Raw genomic sequence first — 18,471 nt, forward strand, 5'->3', positions numbered from 1 at the left:
TTGAAAGAAATTTTATAGAACACTATATGCTAGACTTAAAGCAGGTTTCAAGTGATTATTTGCCCAAAGATACAATGTTTTTTCCAAGGTTAATATGGGAAGTTCATGTTTATGTAGAATTGAAATAAATGAGGTCATCCATAATTAAACTTCAGAAACACAAAGCCTTTCTCATTTTAAGAAACTAAAACCCAGAAAGACCAATTCAAGCATTTCAAGGATTTTGGATAAAAATAATTCCAAAAAATAGTGTATACTTATCTACTTTCTTAAGCAGAACATATAGAATATTTTTTCTAAGCTTAATAACTCAAAAGCTATAATTTTGAATATTAATTACTGTTGAAGCCTATAGTAAAATGATGTTTTTAAGTCAGTGAGATATTATTAGTATCAGTTCCCCGTGATACAAAAGGATTCCAGATGGTTATCCTTTTTCAAACGTTTGCTTTTTTCTTGTATGAGTAGAGTCTTCCCAGCTATCATTTATTGCTGCCAGACAGACTACTGGTTAGTTTCCCCATTTCTACATTCCACTTGTGAGTTTTGACCTGCTGGAGACTGATACACCAAGTAAACATTCTTGTTAGAGTTTTGTCTAAAATAATAGAAAATGGGTACATGAATAAGTAAATAGTAAATGAGTAAGAAATGAGGTAGTTTCCTTATTTAATAGAATTTCATCATATAACTTTGTGCGGAACCATTTTAACTTATTTGCTGTTTCTTTGCTGTGCAGGAAGGGGTTCAGACTGTTGGGACTGTGTATCAGTGGTGATCTCGGGCAGATAAGAGGTGGCAATTAAAACTCAACCCACTCCTTGGTGCAGTGCCATCAACACAGGGACAGACTCAGTGGGGTTACCAAGAGTTAGTACACACTAGCTAACAGAACCGTAGCCAGAATCTGGAGTTCCGCTGTTACATTTTTATAGGACCTTTTTAAAGGTTATACAGCCATTTACCTTCATTAAGCTCATGTCTCATAATCATCTCTTAGATTGCTTCCAGATTTAAGAAGTTATAGGATACTGGTATTTACCTTAGAGAGCATTCTGCCCTTTTCAGAATATGCAATTTCAGTTCTTTCACATTCACACTCCTAAAGGAAAAAAATCAAGTCTAATGAAGTATATATGCAGTTATTATGCACACAGAATACACATTAATCTTTACCACCCAGTTCATTCCAGTTTCATTAAAGCTCCTGACCTCATGGAGTTCACATACTTAAGGAGAATTCTGACTACCAGAATAGGCAAAAAGCCAGCTATCCTGTCATACATACAGAGATGCCTGGGAATGTTCTTTAATCATGCTCTTTGCTTTCAATTTACTTAGGCTAGTGCTTTGGTCAGCTCCTCAGTTTAACTTCTTTATGTTTACCAATACTTGTTAACAACAGATAGTCAAAATTATGCTGCAGCTGGATAGAAAGGACCTTTGAGAGATGGGACCAACTATGGTAAACTTTCTTAGTTTCAACCAGTAAACATGTGATGTATCTGGAGAAGTAGAAAAATTAGTTCCACAGATCGTTTCATGTATAAAAGCAAAACCCTATCAATCACACACATAAAAATGTGTTTTACTTACTAATCCCTTTGCATGTCTCTATGTACTTTTGTCTGTATGTGGTACATTCCCTCTTGGACGCTAAGCATTTCGTCTCTGAGGTCATGCCCCTTATTTCCTCCCTAGTGTCTCCATAGCCATCCCCACCGTTTCTTGGTAGAACTTGATACCTGCTCTCTACACTTATAAAGGGATCCCTTTATTTTTTTCACCAGCTGGTGACAAAGTATGCCTACTTTTATTGATAGTTCCTGGAAGGAGAAATATAGTGAGAGAAAGGGAGGGGTGGTGGCTGCCAGATAGAAAACTTCAGAGAAAACTCCACTGATGCAGCCTAAAGAAACACTGGGAAAGAGACAGAAAGAGAAAAGGGAAGAGAATCATCAGATGAAATAGGATCCAGGCTTATTTAATTAGCCTTTTATAGCCTACTCTTTTCCTTCTTGACTGCGATTTTTAAGGACAGAATCATGCCACATCTATCTTGGTATGTGTGGCTCCTACCAGCACACCTAGCAAATAATACTCAGGAATTGCTTGCTGTTAAAAAAAAAAAAAAATTAATCCTCAGTAGGAGGTTGTACTCTTTCTGTTTTTTTTCTCAAGCCTCTCCTGTTGGATCTTGCTCACTATTTTGGGTTTGCAGCAATCCAACAGCCCAGAAGAAAGCCAGTTGTATATATCTTTGTTTTAAAACATTTTTTTCTAAAGTTCTTAAAAAATAATAACTGCTTTCCTTAATTAATTTTTTTTCATTTATCTAGTACTTACTGAGCACCCGATCTGCTTCTGAGATAGATCAGTTTTAGAGACTCATAATGTAATCCTGAGAGGAAGCGATACTGGCTTGAATGGTATTAATAGAGCTGAAAAGGACTTCACTGATTTGGGATCTATTTTGCAGACAGAGTAGACAAAATGTGGGTTAGAAGTGTAGGGGTGAGGAAAGAGAAGAGTAAACGCGACTGCGGGGCTCTGGCTCCAGCCTCTGGGTGAATGATGACATCCTTCGCTGGGTATTGGACAGAACAATTGGTTCCAGAAGATGAATGGGAATGAGTGGAATCAGCAGTCTGGTTTTGACTATATTAAGTTTGAGATTCCTATTAAAAACACAAGTGGAGATGTCAAATGAGCAGGTGGAATATACTCAATTTTCTTACTCTGTTTAGAACAGCTTTCTTGCAGTTATTATCTGCATCCTTAATAAAACAATTTAGAATGACATTCACATATCCTGTTGAAGTGATTTTTCCCTTAACCTCTTCAATTGTATCTTGTTTTCAGTATCTGGTGTTTGAAATTGATAACATTACCAATTGCCATTCTAGGAAAGTATAGATCTGGGTGAAATTATGTTCTCCCTTTGTTACTTGCCAACTGCTGGACGTATGACATTGACTGTCATCAAGTGCAGAAATCTGAAGGCTATGGATATCACTGGTTCATCAGGTATGTACACAGTTGGCTAGTGGGTCAAGTACATTCCAAATGAAAATATTTCATGTATCCAAAATTATGCATGGTTATTGAATTATTAAGTTCAGTTGTCTATAGAGGATTATTATAGAGATTTTTCCACTTGTATAAGTGGAAAAAGAGATTGTCAAACAAAGTACTCCAAATCACCTCTTGTATTTACATTATCATTACAAAAATTTTTAGAAGATGTTATCAAATAGATTGACTATGAAATTTGGTTTTTTATTTTTATTTCTTTCTCTACTGATTTAGTTCTCAAAAATTCATAATTTACCAATCACTGCCCTACTTCTAACTAGTCAGTTGCTTATAAAAGAAGATTCTTGACCTCAAGCTTGCATTACCCTACAAGTATGAAAACACATTTAGACTGACTTTATCTCCCTTACCTGATCTGCAGAGAAATAACAAGTTTCCAAGACCATCATTTGCATTTGCATTCTTACCATCTTTCAAAATAAAAATTTGGGCAAGTGTAGGGACTGAAAGAAATTATAAAGTAAAGGAATGTTGAAGTTTCTTAAAGATGTTCTTGGAGGAAATTTCTCTTTCTGTGCTAATTTTGATAAAAAGGTAAAGCCTCATCATGCTGCTTTACCCTTTCCTTTATATCACTACAGTCCATAACTGGAGGGTTATGTATTAGCTTCATATGTGAACTCTGGCACAGCTCTGTAGAAGAAAAAATGATCAGGATAGAGGAAGGAGGTCAGTAAGCATTTGTCGAATTAAACAAATAAGAAATGGTAATGGAGATACAGGAAAGGAAGACCTGGGGAAGGAATCTATAACTGTGGTTCTTCAGAACAAAGAAATAAACTAAACTTGCATTACAAAGAGCTTGAGGGAACTCCAAGTTCTAGTGTTAGAAAGAGCTCCCTATGTACTAAGTAAATTTTTAAAAAGTGAGGTGCAAATATAAATATGGGTATTGTGCCTTTCTGTGTAAGAATGGGGTGTGTTACAGTATATATTTATGTTTAACAACATAGATTTGCAAAAATTTAACAACGTATTTGCAAAAAGAAATACCAGAGTTACACAGGAAAACTAAGGGGTGGAGAGAGAGGTATGGGAACAGATGGGAGGGAGTCTTCTCATTATAGGTTGTTCTCAATTATCTTCACTTTTGAACTATTCTGTGAATAATTTTTTTAAATTTGCAATACATCATTAATAGTGAAAGGTAGGAAGAAAGTGAATTCCACATTTATTTTGGTGAAAAAGTCTTGGGTCAGTAAATGTTGAAGAATTTAAACAATGTCCCCTGCAAATTATTGTTTATCCTACTCTTTCCACCATATATCAAAAGAGATCAAATTTTGAGACATGCAGACAGCATCAAGCTGTAATTAGTGCAAGATTACTTTTTGTTTATATGAAGTCTTCATCGAAGGAGTGCATGCTCTGAGAACACCAGCTCATTAATTCTTACAAGAGGTTTACAAGAGGTTTGTGAATCAACTCAGGAACCAGTAAATTATCCTTGTCACTAGTGGAGAAGTGTCATGGTGGGGGTGGCAGAGGATAAAGCACGCCTTATTCCCACTGTTAATGAGAGATCTAGGCCTGGGGCCTCGTACAGAAAAGAGTATCACAGAAGTGGGTATCTTCCTTGGAACATATTTCCTATTATTAAAAAATTGAGAAGTAAATGGCAAACAGCCATTGAACATTCCCATTTTACTTTGTCTTCCTTTACATATCCTATTTCTAGGCAGAAAATATATTTTTACTTCTTGATGAAAATGCTTATGAAATATACAGATACATTATTCTAGTGCCTAAAAGGCATAAATTCAAGTAAATTTATACTGTCATGATTTGGGCTTATTCCAAGGGAATGAGATTTACTATGACATTGGTGAAAAGAGGGAGAAAGGTGTGGTGGTGCTACTGTTGGAGGGCCATCAGAATAAAGGGGGGAAAAGAAAGAAACGTAGAGCAGATACTGATTAACCAACTAGCAATCTCACTCCAATGCCAACACCCCTTCTCAAAGCCATGCCTCCTTCTTGTAAAAAGGTACACAAGTAAGGCTTTTAACTTTTTTTTAACTTTCATATCATACTGCATAATTTTCTGTAATACTGTAACAGTTTTCCTACTCAAGGTGGGAGAAGTAAAAACAGAGATCAGTCAACTAGGGGCAGAACTTGTTAACATTTATCTGACCCCTTTGGCCCATAAAAATATACCCCCACTATTTTTTTCCCTTTTAAGTCGGCATCATTTAGACAATTCATCTCAAGAACCTTCCTTGGGAATATCTTTAAACTAAATATCACCTTTTTTATTGTATACTATTATATACAATTAAACACAATGTATTTAATGTATTTGTAGTGATCATTTATTTCTTCTGCCTGAGCCCCTTATCAAATACCAACACTATGACACTAAAATGAAACTTCTTATTTTAGTACCTTTCCCACAACTGAGGAAAATTCTAATTTCTACTCATTGTGCTTACATACATATACACACAGGCACACACGACTAGATACAATGTTACTCTTTCACAAATTTTAGTAGTCTTATCCTAAATCATTTTGAAGGAAATTAACTTTTACAATTATAATTTATAATTGTATATTATAATTTATAATTACAAAATTATATTTTATAATTATAAATTTATAATTTATAATTAAGGCAATTATACTTACTTGTTAGGATTATATTCCCTAGAAATCACTTATTCTTTTTTTAAGATTTTATTTATTTATTTGACAGAGAGAGACATAAAGAGAGGGAGCACAAGCAGGGGGAGTCGGGGAGGGAGAAGCAGGCTTCCCACTGAATGGTAGCTCATGCCAGGCTAGATCCCAGAACCCTGGAATCATGACCTGAGCCGAATGCAGATGGTTAATGACTGAGCCACCCAGGTGCCCTAGAAATCACTTTTAACAAAATGTGTCCTCAAATAGCTGTGGCTAGAAGACATATTATAGTTCTGGACTGGCTCTTGATAGATTAGTAGGTTTTCTCTGTTGTATTAAAAACAGATAAAGTTAATGATTTTTTGGCTCATTCAAGATAAATTCTTACACTGAAAAGAAAGTGTTAGTCTATTGCCTCTAAATAAGTCATTTCAATTTAAAACTGATAATACTAAAGGCTTAATATGTCATTTTTCTTATTTAGTAACAGTTAACTACAGTTTTATTTATACTCTGTACTACTACCTTTGTGTTAATGAAATTACCTTACCATCCTTAGATCCTTATGTCAAAGTGTCTCTGATGTGTGAGGGTCGAAGACTAAAAAAGAGGAAAACAACTACAAAGAAAAATACTCTAAACCCTGTGTACAATGAGGCCATTATTTTTGATATCCCTCCAGAGAATGTGGACCAGGTCAGCCTCTCCATCGCAGTCATGGATTACGATAGGTACGTACACGTATTTCTCACTCACTGAAGAGGCATATGCAGAGCAAATTCAACTTTCCAGGTTATTTACTGCTCCAACAGTTTCAATTTGAAATGGAAGAGGAAAAAATTATTCATTCAAAATTTATTTTTCCCATGTTATACTATTTCTTTTTTTCTTTTCCTTAAGAAGCCATTCTTAAGTTGAAGGACAGGACACCTGGGGCTGGGGAAAGAGTGGTGCGGAAGTCCTACGGAATCCATTACAGAAAGCACAATTACGACGTCTCTTTACAGTAACAACAGAAATTACAATCAATGGAGTCTGTTTTCCCAACTAGGCTGGAATATGCATATCCTAATTCTTTTTTTTTTTTTTTAATATTTTATTTATTTATTTATTTGACAGACAAAGATCACAGGTAGACAGAGAGGCAGGCAGAGAGAGGGAGGGAGAAGCAGGCTCCCTGCTGAGCAGAGGACGCGATGTGGGGCTCGATCCCAGGACCCTGAGATCATGACCTGAGCCGAAGGCAGAGGCTTTAACCCACTGAGCCACCCAGGCGCCCCAGCATATCCTAATTCTTATCCTAGCTCTATCATTAACTGGCTGTGTGAAAGGGCAAGTTTTGTAATCTCCTTGGGATTCACTTTTCCCATTTGTAAAACATTAGCCTAATACAGAGCCATTAACAGTGAGTATTAAGAGTGGAAGGTGAATAATGGCCATAGGGACACAGCCTTGATGCCTTCACATCAATCTTAAAATGTGCTTTGTACGTTATTCTTTCAGCTCAGTTTTTAAGTCAATTCTTTCACAAAATAAATTACAAACTCCCAAGTGCAGCTCTGCTCTTTCTTCCCGCTTCAGCTCCAGCTTTGCTCTCACACACTTGCTTTGTCTGAAATGTTATCCTGCTCTGTGTATCTCATTCCACCTAGTCTTCACAGCCCTGCTCAAGTCACCCCTTCTGTGTCTTTCTCAGCATCCCAACCTCTTCTTCCTCTGAACTCATGTCCCACTAAAGGTTCATATCTCTTATTTGGCCCTTGCTATATACTTCTTCGTATTGTTTTGCTTTTCATATTTATAAACCTTTTGGAAAGGAATACTACATGTTTAACCTATAAAATTAGCATATAGACAGTGTCCTGCTATGTTTATTTTGTTCTAATGTACTCAAAAGGAGTGCTCCATTTTATAGTATCATGAAAATAGTAGTAACAGGACCCTATAAGCTAGAGTAATTAATATGCTATCCTCTGGCTCGGAGTTAGAAAATGAAGCTCTAAAAAGTTAAATGATTTATACCATCTATTTGCAATTAGTTTATATCACACTTTAGGGGGGAAAAAAAGCTGTCACCATTTAGAGAGAGAAAAGTCTTCAATTAGTCAAAAAACCCAAAAATTGTCGCAGTGTTTTCATCAGAAACCTCTGTTCTACTTTCCAAAAAATTATTCCTGTTGCTTTTCACAGTGATTGCAGGTAGATAAAACAAAGTATTAGTCATGCGGACAATTTTAGGGAAATAGATCGTGACAATATATTGAAGAGAAATATTAAAAAATTATTCCTAAAAATATGCTTGTTTGGGAAACTTCATATGGAAGAAACATGATAGTAAACATTTAAATCTACATCAATGACAGGAAGAAAATAAAAAAATGTCCTAAGATCATCTCAAAAGTCTCCTTAGAGATGTCTATCAAAAGAACCCTATATTATGGAGGTTGGGGGGGGTGTGCTGTGGTGAGTGCTGTGAAGTGTGTAAACCTGGCGATTCACAGACCTGCACCCCTGGGGCTAAAAATACATTGTATGTTTATAAAAAAAATTAAAAATAAATAAATAATAAAAATAAAAATAAAATTTTAAAAAAAGAACCCCATGGGAATATCTTTAAATTACGTTCTACTCTTGAGAAGCAACTTAGCATGTGCACACTTGAGTCAACTGTCTGGATTCAGATCCTGCCTCTACCTCTTACTGTGTACTACCGGGTCCCTTAACTTCTGGGTATTTAGTTTCTTTTTCCATAAAATGAGATGATGATAATGATACTCACGATCATAGTGTCAGAATTAAGTGACTCAGAACATATACATTACTTATAAGTGTATAGCTCATAATAAGCTCTCAAAAATATTAAGTATCACTGTTATTTTGACTTGTTGCTGTGAACACAGGAGTAGAAAATAGGAATGTTGTGCACTACGCTCCGGTACTCTGCAGTAGTAAATCAAATTCATAGTGCTGAAGATAGCCCTGCCCTGTTTAATTGTCGTACAAGCAGTGACACATGCTGACCTACCATGTAGAATCAATTAAATATGATCATTTATGCAAGAATGTGGGTACTGAGCTCTTGGTAAGAAATCAAAGCATCGTTATAAAACATGAAGCCTTGTGGAAAAAAACAAGATCTGATTTATAGCACTTCAAGTTCATAGTACTGCTTCTAAAAAGGAAATTCAACAATATAGGTAAGACACAGCCGGTATTTGTCATTCTATTTTATTGTAAAATGTGCTCAAGTTACAGAGAACCAAAATGGTTTGTGTGTGCTCCTTTTACAAATCCATATTTGAGTGCCAATCCTGTGTAGGAAATTTTGTTTCCTTGAGATTTTTGGTTTTGGTTTTGTTTGTTTTTGTTGTTGTTGCTGTTTTTAGAAACAGAAGCCACTGTTGTCTTTATAAAACACAGAATTGTGCTGCTGCTGTTGCTTGCTTTTACTTAAGATTTTTGATTTGACCTAAAGTAGTTTAATCTGCAGAATCATTTAGAACCTATCATAAAATCTGGTGTTTAAATCGTGTGTTTAAAATGCTGCTAAGATATGCAAAACTCCGTTTATTTTTGAATGTTGGAATGAAAGTGTGATATTCTCCAAATCGTAGGGTAGGTCACAATGAAGTCATAGGAGTGTGTAGAACAGGACTGGATGCTGAAGGTCTTGGGCGAGACCACTGGAATGAAATGCTGGCCTATCATCGAAAACCAATAACACACTGGCACCCCTTGCTGGAGGTATGCTGTGGTTCCCTGGCATCTACTCTCTTTTTTATCTCTTCAGCTTAAGCATTATTTATCTGCTACCATGCATCTGTCATTTTATATTCACCTATTTTTTTTATACCTTGCTCTTACTTCCATCCCGTATAATCTTTCATCCAATATTCAAAGTTCTGTGTGCCTTGTAGGATTTTAGAAACTACTAAATTTTCTCGGTTTGATATTCCTTTGGACAATAAGCTCATAAAAACTGCAAGTCTGTCATTTTCTTTACATAGCCTGGAAACTTCTATCAGTGATTGATAGAGCAATCAAGCAAATCTTTTACCACCTGGAAACTGAATTTTGTTGCTTCTCGTTTGTGAAAACAGCCACCTCACCTAAACTCCCCTAGAATCCCTAAATAGAAGTATTATTTTCTAATATGACTCCTCTATGGAAAGGGACAGGTATATCTCCAAATACTCAAGGCAGTAAGTAAAAGTGTTCACAGATTTTTAAAATATTGAGACATCAAATTACCTGAGTTCAAACCATGGCTCTGCTGTGTGACTACATATTGGAGAACTTTGGGCAAGCTCCTTAACCTCTCTACACTTCTGCTGTTGGTGTGTAACAGTAGCAAACTCAAAGAGTAAAACTAAATAAAATACCAAATTTTAAGTGCTTAGCACAGCGTTTGACATAATTTACCTCTGATTACAACTACTATTAATAGTTGTATGAATCAAAAGTATCAATACCAGTTTGTCAGGATTTTTAACCTTTAAGTTAGTTGTCAGTCTACTTGATACACCAAGTGTTGCTAGATGGAATGACTTCCTTTCCCAAAGATGACTGCTGGAGACTCTTGAGGCATCACAAAGTAAGTCTTTTATGTGACCTGACTGAGAGGTAATGCAGGTTGACGAAAGGATGTGCGGTAGATGATGAGATTCCTGCAATTCAGTTAAAAGCATAGCTATGATAGCCACATAGGAAGTGAAGAATACACTGCTATCTGTTCATGTTCTGCTTCTTGTTCTGGCATTAAGCAATGGCTTAAATGGGAGAGGCAGCACAGTGTAATTAACTAAATGTCAGTGGGCCCAGGTTCTCTTCCGCTTAGTCGCAAAAGTGACCTTGGCTGTGTTACCCAGGACATTATAGGGAGATTTTGATGAACACTGTATGAACACTGCATGCTCAGGCAACAGAGGCAAGCTGTTCTATGGATAAGAGATCTGCTCATAGATATTAATGTCCCGAATCTTTATCACACTTCATTTAATGTAAACACAAACATAAATTCACATTCACGCAGCACATTCCCCTAGAGTGCATCAGAAGTACAAACAAGTGTATTCAGCAAATCTTGGGAAGCGGGGTTTCATGTCAACAGTGTGTATTGTCTAAAGTATAAAGTATATGCTACTTCTCATTATACAACCACTATCCTTTTCCTGCTTCTTAACTTACTTTCATTTAAAGTTGGAAAAGCATATATTAATTCTAAGATTCTAGACATGAGTGTAAAGTTTGCTGGGCAGAGAACCACACTGAAAAGTGATGTGGGATCTAATCCTTACTCCTCTGGCTGTCTAATCCTGAGCAGATCACTTGTTCTGTCTACAGCTGCTTTTCTCCATATTTAATGAAAATAGAAAAGCATGCCCCTACTGACTTCACAGGAATTATGTCAGGAGAAAAGAAACAATGTGAGCAAGAATGTTTCATTAATGAAAAGACAGGGCTGGTACAAGGTATATTATAATTACTTATGACAGTTTCATAAGCAGCTATGCATTTATTTGGTGAAGGGAAGCTCTGCAATAGGCATGTGTTTGTGTCTCAGGACATGTGAACACTTTTCAGTCATTGTAGGATACACAGGAAGAACACGCTACAATATGGGCATCAGAAGAAGATCCCAGATATTTTTCTAGCAGCTGAGTATCAGAGGACAAATGGGACTAAAAGACTATGTAAATGTACTTTCTCCAGCAAGTAGCTCCTTTTTTCCAACTCCTGCACCTACTTTCATTGGTCAAACAGAACATATGGACTAGAGATCTAAGAACTGGCTGGATTTTGCATTTTGGGAAAGTGGTGAGTGTATAATTATATGTTTTATTGCCAGAGAAGGGATTAAAATGAGAAAGGAACAATTATTTGAAAACTGGGTAAGTTGGTGGGGCAGAGACTAAAGCGTTATTTAGAAAATTGGGTTACTTCTACCTAGTCAAAAGTTTATCCTATTGTAATTGAACTTTTTAAATACATGTAGTATTTAAGGGCCATGAGAAATTATTCTTCAACACTCATGGCTCCCATTACCCAGAATCAGTTCCTCTGGTCTCATTAGTTGCCCCTATAAAAATCATCTCTCCCCTTAGAACAAGTACAATGCAGTCTCTTATGCCTTGAGCCTTCTTGCTCTTACCTAGCAGTCACCCCCACTACCACAAACCATCTTATTTGACAGTAAGAACTAAAAGCCTATCATAAATGTGAAATGAGTCTGTAGTCATGAATAGTTGTGTGTACCGTGTTGCTCTGCATGCCATTGTGTATCATACTCTGCCTACATCTCCATGAGATGTCTGTGCCCCATCATGTTGCCCGAGAAGGTGGGTTCTAGGGGACAAGGGGAATTCGGTCTATCTTCTCTTCAGAGACTAGCATCTCATAGGTGAATATGCACTATGAAAAGGTAGCAGCAACTACCCACTGTATTATTTTTTGCACTAGATTATGCATTTTGAAATTATTGTCTTTCAGTTACCTGGCCGAGCAACCAGTTTTGAGAGTCAAGGATCCTGTCCATCTCCCAAACCACCTTCCACACCATAATGCCTCCAGAGTAAAGACCATTATAATAAGGAACAAGGACCCTGTGCTCATCAGATCAGAAAAAGAGTGGAAGGTTTGATTTCCTCACTTAAAATATATCTTGATAATGAACAAACTTGACGTATGATTTTTCATTTACTTTTTTTGGCTGTTCATTAACTTTGGACAACTTGATAAATTTTACTTGAATACAAATACTCCTTATTTGCATAAGGCATTTTATTCTTCATGTCATATGCCTATTAGCACAAAGAGTGTTTTCATAAGTTGCAATTCTTTGCATAAGTAAAGAAATACGTTCTTTTAAAAGAAATCTATACTTAAATTAAATATAGTTTATGCTGCTATTGTATCAAGTAGCACATGTCATGTTATGTATGGTTTTGGATTTTGTTACAACAGTGTTAATCTCTAGTTGTGTAGATGATTCCGTATAAACTTTAATGGAAGTTCTGAACTTCACTTACACAGAATTAAATCCTTGCACAATCAAATTCATGTTACAGTTCTGATAACATACTCTTTCATTCTCAGCAAATTACATCCTTAGTGAGGTTTGGCTCTGCTAAACTCACAAAACTGTCTCTCAAGCTCATTCTTTAAAACATATAAACAATGCTATTATTTAAAGAACAATTTTGAATTAAATTTAAGAAGTAATATTTAGTAGCTGGAAAATGGAGGTTGAACCATTTGGGCTACCATTTTATACTGTCTTAATGTTACATTAGTTCAAACATCTTTTGAACTATTTAACTGATACTTATGTAGCATTAGTATTCCTAATGAATAGAATCAGAAACTGTTCATTTTTTAAGTGTTTGTAAGGTTCTCAAGTACTGTGACATATATATTTTGTGACATGAAACTATCACGTAGATCCTGTATTTCTGATAGAACATACTAACAGACACCAAAGGTACAATAAATGCCTGTGCTCATTGTCAACTAGATTGTAAATAGTAATGGTGACTTTAAAACCCAATCAGAAACTAGTCACTAGAATTGGGTATTTCCTAAAGACGGGATGACTTATTTTTCAGAAAATTATATAAATATACCATAAATAACATAACTTCCACATTTAATAAAAATAAAAATATTTCTAAAGGCCCAGACCCATAGTCCTTTTATGAAAGGATCAAGGATCAGGCCAGGAGTTGTAAAAACTATGCAAGTGTTTTTACATGACAGGACTTTCATTTAAATCAGGTCCGCTTTTTATTGTCTCACTTCTGGGCCCTATCAGAAGATATCCATATTGAATGACCCCATTTTTTTTTTTTTTTGAGATATATACTGTGGATAGTATATATTTCAAGATTATCCCTAGATAATAGTGCATATTTCAAGATTATCCCTACATTATAAAAACATAGTCATCAGAATGAGAAAATTTTATCAGCAGTTATAAAATTTTGATTTTAGTAAAATATCTTATTTCTAAATATTAAAAAAATTTTAAGAGCTGTGAAGTTTTGTTTGTGGCATCTGTCATGTGATTGCATTACTGTTAATTAACATGTAAATATTTTACACATTAATATTTTAAAAGCAAACACTATTCCATAAAATTTTTCAAGAATATCTGTATCATCCTAATAAAAACAAGTATTTCTAGCTAGCATTAGCTGATAGAAAATAATAGAAGGAACCTGTTTGAAACATCTGTTTACCTTATAAAGCCTAAAACAACCATTTGCTATAGACAGAATGACGGAAAATGACACTTCCATTTTGGAATTCGTTGTTTTACTAGGAAATAAAAATTGTCAAATGGGAAGACAAATTATACTCTTAATAAAATGACATTTTTGCAGACAGTTGTTTTATTAGTAGATATCGCTGCAGTTTGCTATTAATTAGCAACTATATTTCCCAAGCATAATAATTATTTTCATCCGAAAACATATTTTAAGGACTTTGTATGCATTCTTAGAAGCTCTTGCTTTTCTTTGCCTCCTATGGAGAAAAAGCCAATGTTTGTGATGAAAAAACACAACCAACCAGCCAAACAGGAGACTTTACTGTGGGGATTATGGATTAAAATACAAATGTGTTTTTAAGGTAATTTTTAAAAACTGTTTCCTAGGGCTTAGAATAAACTTATCATACCCAATATTTGTTAACCCTGTGAGAGAGATTAAGGAGAACAACCACAACTATCTCATTTGATGCATGAGGGAGGTGTATCCTCCTCCGTAAAGTGTGTTCATTTCAGAGGACAGTTCATGTAAATATACATGTATTTCATGGAATCTACCATTTTCAATACAACACACCCTCATGCTACACAGACACATCCATGCAAACTTATTTTATCCTCCTGTGTGTGACTGAAGATGGAATGTTTTTAATTTCACATAATGAACACCTAATTTCAGGGACTATTCAGGGACTGGTCAAACTGAAGTCTAGGGAAAGGGAGCAAGTGTTGATTCATTATGTAACAATACTAATGTTCTTTTTGGGCTTTTTATTTTTTTGTGTATTTTACCTGATTTGCTAAGTAATCAGGGGAATGAGGTAATTGAATAATGAAGAGTACACTAATGTTTGAGGAGTGTACAATCTTCTCAGAAAAATCTGAACGGATGCTTTTTTTTTTTTTTTTAACAGTGGTTTCTTAATAATAAGTTTCTTGACGGTTTTAATTTTCTTTGTTAGGCTAGCCCTGTTTCTGGTACTTTGTTTCACATGTAAAATCTCACGATATTAATACAGGCACAGTTCAATAAAAAATATCTTTAGGACTATGCCGGGGAACTAGAGATGGGAATGCAAGCCAAGCATCCACTTTATTATGCAGTTTTGAGGAGTGTGTATGTGTGTTCTAGTTACTGCAGGGAGATCACTACTGATCAATACTGACTCAGGTTTTAGATAAAAGCAAATAAATTTGAATCTATTTGATTGTGATATTTAATTATCATTTCCACCTGTGTTTATTTTCCTATAATGTTTATTATTTTAAAATTTTGCAGACTCAATAAAGAGCTGTCAATCTCATAAGACTTTAACTTAAAAACTAATTGCTTTAAAAATGAAAAAGCCAAACTTTCATTCCCTTCTCAACTTTTGCTATTCATAAAACAGAATATAACTTAGTTCAGAATGAATTCTCAAAAGAGCCAAAAGCTATTAACAATAAAGGTACACAAAATCTCAACTTTGAACACATAGTCATTTCTATACCTCTTTAAAATAGTACTTGATGTTATCTAAGTAGATATATTTTCATGGAATGCAGTTCCATCTGATTATTTCTTGCCACCTTAGTTTTGATTATTACCAGGCAATTTAATTACTTGATAACTGAAACAAAACAACAACAACAACAACAATAAAATATTGTTGATAAGGAGTTAAAGTCTTTCAACCTCTACTAAATCTAAAGAAAATGTGGAGATCTGTTTTCTTCACAACTTGTTCTTGAAGTAGCTCTGGCTGTCCTGATATACTTTAATTGATCTAAACTTCTATAGCTTTTAGGCTAAAAGTATTGCTGCTAGTAAGAGATGATGCAAAAGCATGAAAAGTAAAATAATTTAAAGTGAAAATCTACATAAACACAGACTTTAAAGCACATGAAAATAAAGATTATGAAGGCAAAATCGAAATCTCCTTTGTACCTTCAACTTTTAGTGGAAAATAAATCCTCTAATACTGCTTTAAAAAACTCATGACACAGAATTTTAATAGTTCCTCAGTGATATGGCTCAGGATATGATTCATCTGAACCTACTAAGACTCATTCTTTAAAAGAAAATAGTGAGTTTATATCTTACATAGGAAACAGCTGATTAATCAAAATTCTGTTTCCAATGTATTACTTAGTGATGCTCTTTAAGGTAAGAATTTTCTATTTCATTAAAAGACTTTTACTATATTTACTCAATTTTATGTTAGAGTAAATGGTAATTTAATAAAAGATGCATTGGTAATACCTATCATTCACCATTAACAGTTAACCAAAAAGATGTGTATTTGAACAGTGGCAGTAAATTAATATTCAGTTCAAGTGTTTTCTCATCAAAGTAAAAAGGTGTTTTTGTTTTCACCCTGTTCATCAGGGAAGTGGGTAACCAAAGGTCGAATTTGATGGCATGAAAATATCATGCTCTAGAAACTTAAAAAGACAGAGCTAAATTAAGCATTAAGGTAAGGTTTAGGGATTTATTGAATGCAAATATTTTGAATACTAGAAATGGTGACTGAAACAATAGTAGGTGTTTATGAGAAAAGATAGACTTCCTTATACTTGAAATGACTTAAATACAGTCCTATAAGGAGGTATTCATCAGAATAATTCTATTTTTATCTACACTCAAAGGCTGGAAATGACTTGCTGTTGACAGATCTAGAGATACAGATAGTATTTATATGGAAATGTTTTCATCTCCAGTAATATCTTCTGAGCTCACCTGGGTCATAAGAACCCTTTCCAAAGAGCAAACTATGCCTGATCTTATGAAAGGGTTAAAAATAGGTCATTTTCTTCAGAAATTTTGTTGTGATTTACATCTGCTGTGCACAGAATCTTTATTTACTGTACAGGGTGGTGGATTTCAATTATTCAATTTCATATTTTTCTTCCCTTAAAAATAATTTAATGTGTAATGAGGTATAATATATAAATGAATGAAAAATTGTTAATAGAAATAAGTCTCAATGTTGGATGGTTAATGCATTTGATTTTTGTTTTTGTTATCTATTTCAAAGCTGTTTTTGTTTTGTTTTGTTTTGTTTCCCAGTCTGAACATCAATACAGAGAGTGTTTGGCGATGATTTTGCTGTAGAATAAAGTTTATGAACCAAAAGCAACAACAACAAAAACACTATAATCTCTAAGGCTATGGTCAAGCTAGCCACAGAATCAGTCTCTATAAAAGTTGCATGACTTACTCTATTTGTAATATTTATATCTACTCTATATAGATCATTTTGTGGGTTTTACTTTTTTTACTTAAAAAGACCCTTTAAGCTTTCCATTTAAAAGACAGTAATCTCCAGAATGGATAGCTTCATAAATTCTATCACTGTATAAGAAAGAAGCAGGTGAACCAGCTTTAATATACAAAACATTTACATTTATAGTTTTTTTATAAAAAAAAATCCAACCCAAGTTCATGTCATTTGCGTTGACTTTCTATTGACCTTTCCAAATGAGAGAAGTGATGGGGTTCATCAGAAATATATGCATAAGTCATAGAACACACTTTTTAAAATGAAGAATCAAGAGGTCAAAATAGAAAAGAGCTGCCTCACATTGTAAATGTGATGATTCAACTAACAAATACTTCAAGATATTTGCCAATTATGCTAAATAGCCAGAAAACACAAAAATTTTTCATTCATACATGATATTGAATAATTTAGATCCATCGTATTTGATCTTTTTTGGTATCCTTCAGTATTATTCATAAGGTGACTTTTTAACTGATTTGTGATGTACTATGTAGCCATTGTTCAAATCAGTATCTTTAACTTCCGTATTATAGAGGAGAAATTTTAAAATCTTTTGAAATTCGTGTTTCAGGTTTTTGTACATTGTAACCAGCCATTTGTGAAACTTGACCGCATATAATTGTATTACTTAGAACAAATGTTTTGCAACCACATTTAAAAGATGTTATACATTTCAGTATTTTTACAATGTCTTCTTTAGAATGTGTGGGAATATTTGTCAGGTTCAGATGAATTACATAACAATGAAACCTCAAAGCTGTTATGAAGTGTACAGTTTATGATAACTTTTGTAAAAGAAAATGGAAAAGCACTTGAAATATAATTTTACTGTTTCATATGTATTTTGAAAAATAAATAAAGCAGTTATAAATTACTTTTGTCTTTGAAGAAAATACTTTTTAAGATTTAATTTTGAGATCTCTGCATTGCTAAGTTTTACTCTAGTAGTCATTGTTTTTGCCACTCATTAGAGAGCGGTGTGATACATTTATCAATAATTCACTATCAGGAGCAACTGAATGTATCTTAAAAATCTCACTTAATACACACTATTTTTTCACAAAGCTATTAATTTAAAGTCCTGGATCATCTCCATTGAGGAGTAATGAAACATTTATTAATCAAGTGTTAAAGAGGTAAGTACTACCTACACATATTAGCTACATTTGTTTCATCTAAAAAAGTCCCTATAAATAGCAAATGATCCTGTAGCTGGAGTATA

The 18,471-nt window shown here is 34.3% G+C and overlaps 1 protein-coding gene across 1 annotated transcript in view; it reads left to right on the forward strand.

Annotated features, from left to right (window-relative positions):
- SYT10 (synaptotagmin 10) overlaps positions 1-18,105 on the forward strand; it is a 69,114-nt gene extending 51,009 nt beyond the window's left edge. The window contains exons 4-7 of the mRNA XM_004771824.3: positions 2,907-3,027; positions 6,280-6,451; positions 9,335-9,464; positions 12,210-18,105. Of these exons, the coding sequence (XP_004771881.1) occupies positions 2,907-3,027; positions 6,280-6,451; positions 9,335-9,464; positions 12,210-12,281 (495 nt within the window). The 3' untranslated portion in view covers positions 12,282-18,105. The remainder of the gene's footprint in view (positions 1-2,906; positions 3,028-6,279; positions 6,452-9,334; positions 9,465-12,209) is intronic.
- The last annotated feature ends 366 nt before the right edge of the window (positions 18,106-18,471 follow it).

Source organism: Mustela putorius, unplaced genomic scaffold, assembly GCF_011764305.1.
Source record: "Mustela putorius furo isolate JIRA1106 unplaced genomic scaffold, ASM1176430v1.1 tig00537227_pilon_pilon_pilon, whole genome shotgun sequence".
Lineage (NCBI taxonomy): Eukaryota > Metazoa > Chordata > Mammalia > Carnivora > Mustelidae > Mustela > Mustela putorius.